The sequence below is a fragment of the Panthera onca genome, chromosome A2 (assembly GCF_046562875.1).
Source record: "Panthera onca isolate mPanOnc1 chromosome A2, mPanOnc1 haplotype 2, whole genome shotgun sequence".
Lineage (NCBI taxonomy): Eukaryota > Metazoa > Chordata > Mammalia > Carnivora > Felidae > Panthera > Panthera onca.
This window is the reverse complement of record NC_138340.1, coordinates 7,941,188-7,952,052: the sequence shown is the minus strand read 5'-3', so window position 1 is coordinate 7,952,052 and position 10,865 is coordinate 7,941,188. Positions and strand designations below refer to the sequence as shown.

General features: G+C 55.3%; 1 protein-coding gene across 2 annotated transcripts; it reads left to right on the top strand.

Annotated features, from left to right (window-relative positions):
- Nucleotides 1-4,088: 4,088 nt before the first annotated feature.
- S1PR5 (sphingosine-1-phosphate receptor 5) lies at nt 4,089-9,419 on the top strand. 2 transcript variants are annotated; one of them, XR_009609512.3, is made up of 3 exons: nt 4,089-4,519; nt 6,067-7,592; nt 8,876-9,419. XR_009609512.3 is itself a non-coding variant. In XM_060630223.3 (2 exons), the coding sequence occupies exon 2, from the start codon at nt 6,085-6,087 to the stop codon at nt 7,279-7,281; it is 1,197 nt and encodes a 398-aa protein (XP_060486206.2). In that variant the 5' UTR covers nt 4,089-4,519; nt 6,067-6,084; the 3' UTR covers nt 7,282-8,867. The 2 variants fall into 2 exon arrangements, 1 of the variants encoding a protein (XP_060486206.2); XM_060630223.3 differs by lacking the exon at nt 8,876-9,419 and having other exon boundaries at nt 6,067-8,867.
- Nucleotides 9,420-10,865: the final 1,446 nt, after the last annotated feature.

Below are 10,865 nucleotides of genomic sequence, written 5' to 3'. Positions count from 1 at the left end.
CGGGCCTTTGCATGTGCTGATTGACTCCCTCTGCCCAGCTGTTCTTTCCCCCTTCCCTCCTGCCTAGCCTGTAAAATGAATGTCTAAGTGTGAGGGGGCAAGAAAGAGGAGGTGCTGACTCCCAGTTTCCAAGCCTAGGGCTTAGGAAGTGAGAGTTGCAAGGAGTTAAGGGCACCTAGGGGGACTGCCTGGAGGGGAAAGATCAGGGCCTGCCTCCTCTGTCTCCTGGGGACTTGGATCCCAACCCTCATTAACCACTTTAGAAGTCCTTGGCCTGAATTTAACCCAAGCTGTAGCTGGGGCCACATGCCAAAAGAGGATGAGGTCAGCTTTTCCCCTGGGCAGTTCGCCAGGCCTGGGGTGAGCAGGTGAGGAGAGAGACGTGTGGCTCTGCCCAAGTCCTGCCCACCCTCTTGGCACAAGGTGAGGCCCCACCACCAAGCTCCCTTCTCCTCCCTTTCCCCACCAATTGAAAGTCTCTTCTGGGAACCTTTTAGAACCCTTAATAAGAACTACACGAATGCAAGGGCGCCTGGGCGGCTCAGTTGGTTGAGCATCTAACTTCAGCTCAGGTCGCGATCTCACCTTTCCCAAGTTCAAGCTCCATATTGGGCCGACAGCATGGAACCTGCTTGGGATTCTCTGTCTCCCTCTCTCTGCTCCCCTCCTGCTCACGCTCTCTCTCTCTCTCAAAAATAAATAAACATTTAAAAAAAAAAAAAAAAAGCCTTAAGGGGCACCTGGGTAGGGCTCAAACCCACAAACCGTGAGATCATGACCTGAGCTGAAATCAAGAGTCAGACAGAGCCACCCAGGCACCCCAATACATTTCTTTTGTAAGAAATCAAGACCTGGGTGCTGAGTGTACTCATGCTTTTTCTAGAATGCCAATGCTTCTGAACCTTCAGCAGACAGATCTAGGAAATATGTGAACTGACCCATGGATACACACAGTGATATTTATTTTTATATCTATCTATTAAAATAAACATGTCATACTGTTAACCTAACCTCAGCCCAGCACCACATTGCTTGTGTTTTTTTGTTTGGTTTTTTTTTTTTAGATTTTTATTTTCAAGTAATCGCTACACCCAAGGTGGGGCTCAAACCCACAACCCTGCAATCAAGAGTCTTATGCTCCCATGAACTGAGCCACATTGCTCATTTGTAACTTCCTTCTGCAGCAGCATGAAACCTGGCTGTCCATATCTGCAATATGAACTTTTATGTTCAACCCTGGCACATAAACAGTTCTGGAATTGTTAACCTGGACCCTTGTGACCAACAAATTTGCCAACGAAGGCGCAAACTATTTAGACAGTTGTTTGGGAAGGCTCTCCGCTAAGCAAAACCAGAGTGTGGTTGTGGGACAGAGGTGGTCCTCGAGCCTCCATTTTGAGATCCCCCCAAACCATGACTGCTCTGGTCTCCAGCCACGGGAAAGCTGTCAGTTTGCACCCCCTGCAGCCACATTCACGCCTCAGGATTGGTCTGAAGGGGGTGGAGAAGGCAGAAAGAGAACCCTGCTGTGGTCCTCCTATTCTCTAGGGGGGTGGGGGTCAGAAGGGACTGTGTTAGGGGCGCCTGGGTGGCTTCGTCGGTTGAGTGTCCGGCTTCGGCTCAGGTCATGATCTCACGGTTTGTGAGTTCGAGCCCCACATCGGGCTCTGCGCTGACAGCTCGGATGCTGGCTTCGGATTCTCTATCTCCCTCTCTCTCTGCCCCTCTCCGGCTTGTGCACGCACCCTCTCTCAAAAATAAACATTTAAAAAAAGAAGAAGAAGGAGGGACCATATTAGGCATTTTGTCCCGTCACAGGCACTGACTCTGCTTTGAGAGTGGGTGCAGACCAGGGTGGGGTGGCCCCCGTGTGCGTGTGCGAGGGCTCTGGTGGCAGAACCTGCTTGGTGGGTGAGCCCGCCCAGGCATGCATCAGGTGGGCGGGCTGTGGCAGGAGCTGGGAGGCCAGGGATGCCCTTCCCCTGGGAAGAAACCAGCCTTGGCAGCAGTGGGGGAGGGAAGGGTGGGCGCCCTTCCCCAGTGGGAATGGGCTGGGGGTGGTGGTGCCTGAGGCCCATGGGATCTGAACGGAGTCCCCTAATTCCTCCTTGGGGATACAGTGGTGACCAATAATCCCCAACATTTATTGCGCTTTCCCTGTATATCCTTGTTCTGTTCTAAATCATACCTTTCATCCTCAACAATATCCCTTAGAGTGGATACTGTTATTGACTCCATTTTACAGATGAGGCCACTGAGGCTCAGAGAGGATATCCTTTGCCCATAGTCCTAGACTACAAAGTCACTGAGCCTGGCAACAGACTCTGAACCCTTGATCTTTATATGACCTCTGGGCAGAGGAACAGACAAGAGTCTGCCTTCCTGGATCTGGGAATGATAGGCCACATGAATAAATAATCAAGGTAATTTCAGATGGTGCCAAATGCTGTGCGAGCTTGGGGAGGAGAGGGACAGATTAATGGAGGCCTCTCTGAGGAGGTGACCAACTGGGAAGGGTTGGAAGAAGGGAGGTCTCCAGGGAGACCTATCCCCAAGTACAAAGGTCCTAAATTGTGTGAAGAATTGGGAGGAGGCCAGTGGGGCTGGAGGGCAGTAAGGCAGGGAGTAAGTAAGGAGGAGACACCAAGCAGGGCCCCGTGGACCGTGGTGAGGACTGGCGTTTCCTCTGAGTGACCTAGGGAGCCATGGGAGAATTTAGAGCAGGAGAGGGACCTGATCTGAGTGTTAAGAACTGTACCACAGGTGTGGAATGGCGGGTCGAGGTGGATGCACAGAGGCGTCCAGTCTCCTGACATCTTCTGGAGAAGTCAGGGTCCCAGTCTATAGAAAAGAGGCACAGGAGGTAGGGAGGGTTGGAGGCCCTGAAGGGAGGCCGGAAGAGCCTCCCTTCACAGCTTCGAGCCCCAAGGAGGTGAGATTGACGCCTGGGGGTGTGAAGAGGCCACCTTCCCACAGTGGGTGTGGCTTCCCCTTTACAGAAAAGGGTCATTCATGTATCCAGGCCTGTGCGGCCCCACAGCTTTTGGGGAATCTTCAGGGCTTGGAGGGCAAGGCTGTGGGGCACCAGCACTAAAGCATTACCCATCCCTTTACTCTGGCCCCACTGACTGCACTACCTCGCATGTGTCTCTGGCATCTTTGGTTGGAGCTAGAAGGAACTGTTCTGCCTCCCCAAGGAACACGGCCGGCAGAAGCCACCAGGATTCCCAAGGGGCTACCTGGAGACGCAACCAGGCCTGGGTGCCCCCCGAGATCCTTTACCCCCAGCCTCTGATTCAGCGCCCCTGGGACGCCCTCACCCCACCCACTGCTGGCAGAGCCCGAGCAGAGGCCAAGTCAAAGGGCACCATCCTGGAGAAGGTCCGCGGCCACCGGGCCCAGCCCCTTTCCTGCCTGGAGCCTCTGGTCTGAGGGTGCGGGAGCTGGGCCTGGCCAGGAAGCTCCTGGGAACTGGGAGAGGGGGCATGGGGCCAGCTGAGACTGGCCCGCTGGAGGCCTGGGAGAGGCGTGGGAGAGTGACACAAAGACACAGCCAACGACTGAAAGAGACCCACCCTGGGAGACCCAATGAAAGAGATACACACACAGAAAGCGAGGGAAACATTCATTCATTCACTCACTCATCGGTTAATTTATAGGGCCTGGGCTGTGTCCCAGCAGTGCTCACGACAGATGCAAATCCCTGCCTCCATGGGGACTGACAGTCTGATGGGGACACAGCCCAGAAACACGTTAAATGAGTAAATCACAGTGTTGGAAGCAATGGGGGGGGGGGGGGGAGGGGGCAGGAGGGCTTAGGAGCCAGACCTTTCTCATTTGGAGAGAGGGAGGTTCCCACCAGAATCCTGCCTTCACCTTCTCCTCCGAACTCGCTGTAAGCCAGGTGTGGGATAGGAGAAATGGAGAGGGGGCTGCGCCCCGAGTCCCTATCTGCTGGGGAAAGGGGACTGAGGCCACCGCTGCTCTTGCTGAAGACCCCCCCCTAACCTGCGCTGCCAGGGTCCCTCAACGATGGGGCGTTCTTGGGGTGCAGCCCGGAGGCTCAGCTGGAAGGTAGGCGGGAAACAGGGAGGGGCCAGTGTCCAGTCCCCAGAGGACAGACAGGACCCCTCTGGTGTGGGGCGGGAAGAGGCGCAGGCTGCGACCGCCCCTGCAGAGAACCTCCCCTTCCCGCGATTCCGGGTCCTCCCACCGCGACGGAGCGTCCCTGGGAAAGAAGTTCAGGTCCGGAGGGGGCAGCCAAGGGCTCGCCGGTGCCAGTCGCCGCCGGGGCGCGCTCCGGTGCCGCGGCGGGTGGCACAGGCTGGCAGCCACGGGCTGGGTGCCCGGGCGCCAAGGGGAGGGGGCAACCGCTTGCGACGGCCAGCGGTCCGCGTTGCGGGCCCGCCCCCTCAGCTCCAGCCCCGCTCCCCGCCCCCCCCCCCCCCCCCCTTAGCAGCGTCCCGTCACTCTGCTCCTGGCAGCGCGACTGCGGGGGGCGCACGACCAGGGCGCAGGGGTGAGTATACAGCACTGGGTCTCCAGGCGCGCGGGGACTCAGCCTGGCCCGCAGGGGGTTACCCTGACCACTACCCCAGTCTCCTTGTCTCCGGTTTCCCCGGAGGCCTGGGGCGGGGGCCAGGGGGAAGCCGGCGACTCCCGGGCTGGATGCGGGGCCGGGGATGGGGGTGGGGACGCCTGGAATCCCCTGGCCTCGCCCTCTCCGGGCCATGCCACTGCAAGTTTCGCTACTTCAGTCCTGCTGCCAGGCAAGCCGAGGCGAGGCGGGAGATGTCCCCATCAGAGCGAGTGTAACCCGTGTCTGCCTGTATTCGATGCTTCTCCCCACCCCCCCCCCCCCTTCAGCGTGGCTGAGTCCGTGACTCTCTGTGGATTTGTATTTGCGCTTGTTCCTTGAGTGCAGCTGAGGCCGTCTGGGATGCATTTGTTCCTGCCAGGTCCAAATAAGTCGGCTCCCTTCCCAGGCCTCGGTTTTCTCATCTATTAAGTGGGATTCGCACGACTGTGTGACCGTTTCTGAGTAGCTGTATTTGCGCAGCTGCGTGAGAACCTTTGTGTCTCCTTCTATGCGGGGTACTTCTTTTGAGCCAGTTTCCTGTCTGTAAATTGGGACTAAGGGGAGAGCTGTCCAGGGGATTAAAGGGTGAAATGGGAAGTATTTTTTTTTTAAGTTTATTTATTTATTTTGAAGTGGGGTGGGGCAGAGAGAGAGGGAGACACTGAATCCGGAGCAGGCTCCAGGCTCCTTACTGTCAGCACAGAGCCCCACATGGGGCTGGAACTCCCCAACCGTGAGATCATGACCTGAGCCTAGGTCGAGAGTGCCACCCTTAACCAACTGAGCCACCCAGGCGCCCCTGTGAAGTATTATTATACCCTAATGACACGTGCACCCCTCTGCAAAAGCCTGTCTGTGAGATCTGGATCCTGTCTGCTGCCCTCAGGCTCTGTCTCTGCAAAATAGGAAGCCGGGGGTTCAGCAGGGAGAGGCACTGGGTGCAGCTGAGGCGGGCAGATTGTAGAGCTGCGGGCTCCGGGCTGGGCCTGGGTGGAGGTTGTGAAATTGTGGCCTATACGAGTGGGCTTGAGAACCTGTGTGAGTGTGGCTGAATTTGGGTCTCTGTACGTGCCTACGTAGCTCTGTTCATGTGTGAATATATTTTCTCGTTTCCCTGATGGGGTGTGACTGTGCACGTTGCCCCTACTTTGTGACTGTGTATACATGTCTTTGTCAGCGTGTCACTGTATTTGTGTGCGTTCCTGTCTGCTTATGATTGAATCTGCCCCTGGATAGCCCAGATTATGGGCTTTTTCGTGTCCCTTTCCTGTGGGACTCTGTGTCACCGTGTCCCCTCGTGATATTCCTTGCGTGTCTTTGCGTCGGCCTGTCTCCACGGCCACCTCCTTTTCATCCCGAACTCCCTTTGGGCCCCAGCGGAGGTGTGCAGTGGTGCGTAGGGGGTCAAGGCCCCTTTCCCAGAGCTGCGAAACCCCGCCCCACCCTGCCAGCCCCCTCACCTGACACACCACCTTACCTCTCCGCAGCCTTGGGGCGGGCGGCCCATGGAGCCCGGGCTGCTGCGGCCGGCGCCGGTGAGCGAGGTCGTCGTCTTGCATTACAACTACACAGGCAAGCTTCGCGGAGCACGCTACCAGCCCGGCGCCGGGCTGCGTGCGGACGCTGTCGTGTTCCTGGCCGTGTGCGCGCTCATCGTGCTGGAGAACTTGGCGGTGCTGATCGTGCTTGGGCGCCACTCGCGCTTCCACGCGCCCATGTTCCTGCTCCTGGGCAGCCTTACGCTGTCCGACCTGCTGGCGGGCGCGGTCTATGCCGCCAACATCCTGCTGTCGGGGCCTCTCACGCTGCGCCTGTCGCCCACGCTCTGGTTCGCGCGCGAAGGGGGCGTCTTCGTGGCGCTCGCCGCGTCCGTGCTGAGCCTCCTGGCCATCGCGCTCGAGCGCCGCCTCACCATGGCCCGCCGAGGACCCGCACCCGCCTCCCGTTGGGGACGCACGCTGGCGCTGGTGGCCGCCGCCTGGGGCGTGTCGGTGCTTCTCGGACTACTGCCCTCGCTCGGCTGGAACTGCCTGGGCCGCCTGGACGCCTGCTCCACCGTCCTGCCGCTCTACGCCAAGGCCTACGTGCTCTTCTGTGTGCTCGCCTTCCTCGGCATCCTGGCCGCCATCTGTGCGCTCTACGCGCGCATCTACTGCCAGGTGCGTGCCAACGCGCGCCGCCTGCGGGAGCGCCCCCGGGCCGCCGGGGGCGCCTCGGCTCGGGCACGCCACACGCCGCGCTCGCTGGCCCTGCTGCGCACGCTCAGCGTGGTGCTCCTGGCCTTCGTGGTGTGTTGGGGCCCTCTCTTCCTGCTGCTCTTACTCGACGTGGCGTGCCCAGCGCGCGCCTGCCCCGTGCTCCTGCAGGCCGACCCCTTCCTGGGTCTGGCCATGGCCAACTCGCTTCTGAACCCGATCATTTACACGCTCACCAACCGCGACCTGCGCAACGCTCTCATGTGTCTCGGCCGCCGCGGCCGCTGCCCCTGCGGCGGAGGGCACGGCGCTTCCCAGGGGTCCGAGAGCGCGGCTGGGGCTTCGGGACGCTTGAGCCGCTCGCTGCCCCCTGGCTTGGACGGCAGCTCCCGCCGCTCCGAGCGCTCCTCACCCCAGCGGGACGGGCCGGACACTAGCGGCTCCACTGGCGGCCCGGGTGCGCCCACAGCCGCCCGGACCCTGGTGCCGGCACCTGCCGCAGACTGACGCCCCTTGGCCTGCCATTGCCCTCCCGAAGACCTGTTTTTGCAGACTTTTCTTCTTAAAGGAATTTGTAGGAAAAGCAGCCGAAGGTGGTGGAGACAGAAGAGATGAAGGGAAATGTATTTTATTGATGCTAAACCCCACAGCAGCGAACAAACAAAACAGACAAGAATCGCGGCCCTTGTGGGATTGACGTTCTGATGGGGGGCACGGGCAATATCGGAGTGGGGAAATCATGGAGATAATTCCAGCTGCAATACCGTGATGCGATGGTGGTCAGGGGATGCTTCTCTGCTGGAGTGGTGACATATGATGTAAGCTGAGAGGTCATTGCCCTGGGGGCACTTGAAAGAAGAGCATTTCAGGGTGAGGAACAGCAGTGCAAAGGCCCTGAGGCTGGAACATGCCTGCGTGTTCTATGAAAAGCAAAGATCCCCTCACGACTGGAGCAGCGCTGGAGGGGGTGGATGGTGGGAGAAACAAAGGCAGGGAGATGATGGGACCCACAGTGCAGAGCCCTGTGGGTCCCCTGGAGGACTTTGGTTTTGCTCTGAGCGAGGTGAGAGGCAGAGGGCGGACTTGATGTGCTTCAGCTGTTCACAGATCTCTGGAAGGGTGAAGGTAGAAGCTAGAACAAGGTGAAGGTGCCCGCACTGGTCCAGGGGAGCAGCGATGGGGACTCGGACCATATGGATTCTGAATAGGTCTTGGAGACAGCAGACAGGATTCCCGAGAAATGGAGTGTGAGAGAAAGAAAAAAATCAAGGACAGTTTCCCTCCCCGGTTTAGAGGAGAGGATACCAAAGACAGGGCAGACCTAAAATTTGACTGTGGGAGACTCAGCCAATTCCTCTCGGAAACAGGATTTCTCTGAGCGTGGTGTCAGATCCTTCGTAAAAAAAATGAAAATATAATGAAATAAGGAGAACAGTTACAGCTTATTGCGTCTGGCTAGTCATCCCCACAGTGGTAGGCCCAGGACGCCCCTCTCACCCTTACTGCAACCTTGCAAAGTGGGTTTCCTCACCCTGATTTGACAGATGAGGCAATTCCAAGCAGTGAGTACCTTGCCTGGTGTCTGGGCTAGGATAATACTGACCCAGACTGTCAGGCCCCGGGGCCCTAAGAAGCGCAGGCCTGGTGTCTGGTTCTGGTGGAGGGGTGTGGCAAAGCCAGACGCTCCCTGCCTCGGTGGTCTGCATTCTTGTCTGGGGGAGGCCCCTCTTTGTGCCCACGAGAAGCTCCAGGCATGCTGGCTGTGGCCACAGGATGTCCCTAGATGCATTCCCGACCCTAGTGCCACATTGCTGACCCAGGGGAGGGGCAGGGGGCTTCGGGCTCCAGGAGACCCTACAACTGCAGGCAGCCACAAAGACAGCAGTGTCTTTTGAGGGCCACTGACCCAGCCTGGAGGCCTGAGTGTCCCGCTGACTTCGCTCAGGGTGTCCCTGAAGGCCACACGCACCGGAAATCAACCTATTTCCTGGAACACAAACACACTCAAGGCTGGACACTCCCAGGACTGGACCTAATCCTCCCCCCCCACTCCCGCCGCCCCGGCCTGGCACCCCTAACCCCAGACTCCTTTATCTTCCAGGGGAACCTGAAGCTCGCTCCTTCGTTGGGTTGTTTGATAGTGTGATGGTAGGGGATTTATCCACTTGTTCCAATTTTACAAAATTTGAAAAGCACCAGTTCCCCTTTTCGGACGTGATCACCACGGGGATTCCTTGGAAAGTTCCAGAGCTGTTCTGCGGATAAATGAGCTGACACGTAAACACTTTTCTCTCTTTGTACAACTCTAGCATTGCTTTGCACCTTGCTTTGTTCACTTAATAGTAGATCTTGGGGGGAATTGTCGCCTACCCACAGATTTTGTGCCGTCTTGCTGTTTTCGTCGGCTCAGGCTGCCATGACAAACACGTTTATCTGGGCAGTTTAAACAACAGAAATTTATTTCTCACAGTTCTGGAGGCTGGAAGTCCAAGATGAGGGTACCGGCATGACCTGGTAACAGTTAACTCCCTTCCTGCTGCTGTATCCTCATGGTATAGAGATATTCCTCTTTCGGATTCTGTGTCTCCCTCTCTCTCTGCCCCTCCCTTGTTCATGCTCTGTCTCTCTCTGTCTCAAAAGTAAATAAACGTTAAAAAAAATTTTTTTTAAAAATTAAAACAAATGTAAATGTTTATTTATTTATTTTTAATTTTAGTTTTTAAAATTTACAGCCAAATTAGTTAGCATATAGTGCAACAATGTATTTATTTTTGAGAGAGAGAGAGAGAGAGAGAGAACACGAGCAGGGAAGGGGCAGAGAGAGGGAGACACAGAATCTGAAGATTGCCCCCCCCCAATTTTTTTAAACGAGTATCTCATAGGAATAATTCTTACCATATGTGATATACATGCATTCCTGAAAAGCTAGATGACAAACTGATTCAAATTTCAACTCTACTCGGGAAGTTTGCTTCCTAAGATACTCTATATAAAGTCTTTTATACAAGGAAAAAAAGAGTCCATCTCAATGAAAACTAGGTGAATAATGGAAAGAAATGCCACGCTAAAAAGATGTTGGTCTAAGAAAAGATTCCGCCAGCCTTAGGAGTGAATTTTCGAGATTCAACATCCCTGCTGTCTAGGATTAAATCCAAGCCAGAGGACGGTAGAAGGGGGTGCTGTTGAGTGAAGCTGCAGTTCTGGACCGCTCCAGAAGGGGCGCTATAGCATAGTCAGCGAATAAACGGAATGGCCCAGGTTACGGGAAACCTCTAGAACGTGGCGGAAGGCAATCTCTCCTATCTCAAAATCAAATCTATGGACCCTGTGAGCCAGTGGTGCCACTTGGAGAGCTTTATCCAAGGTACACTTGCACACGTGCAGGAGGATGCATGAACACGGATGTGTATTGCAGTACTGTGTACGAAGGCAAAGGATTGAACTCAACCCACGTGGCCCTCTACAGGATCCTGGTGTAATAAGCTGTGGCACATCCAAACTGTGAGATACTATGCAGCCAGTGAAAAGGATTAAGATATTTGCTGAATGTTGACCTCGTTTTTTTTAATCGTTCTGTTTTCTTTTAAGTTTATATATATAGATTTTATTTTATTTTGAAATTTACATCCAAGTTAGTTAGCATATAGTGAAACAATGATTTCAGGAGTAGATTCCTTAGTGCCCCTTACCCATTTAGCTCATCCTCCCTCCCACAACCCCTCCAGTAAGTTTATTTACTTTGGGAGAGCGCAAATGGGGAGAAAGAGAGTATTATATTCCTTTCAGGTGTCCAATATAGTGATTCAACAATTCTATACATTACTCAGTGCTCATCAGGATAAGTGCACTCCTTAATCTCCTTCACCTGTTTCACCCATCCCCCCCCCACCCTACTCCCCTCTGGTAACCATCACTGTGCTCTATAGTTTAGAGTCTGTTTTTTGGGTTGTCTCTTTGGCTTTGTTTCTTTTGTTTCTTAAATTCCACACGCGTGAAGTCATATGGTATTTGTCTTTCTCTGACTGGCTTGTTTTGCTTCGCATAATACTTTCTAGATCCATGCATGTTGCTGCAAATGGCAAGATTTTATT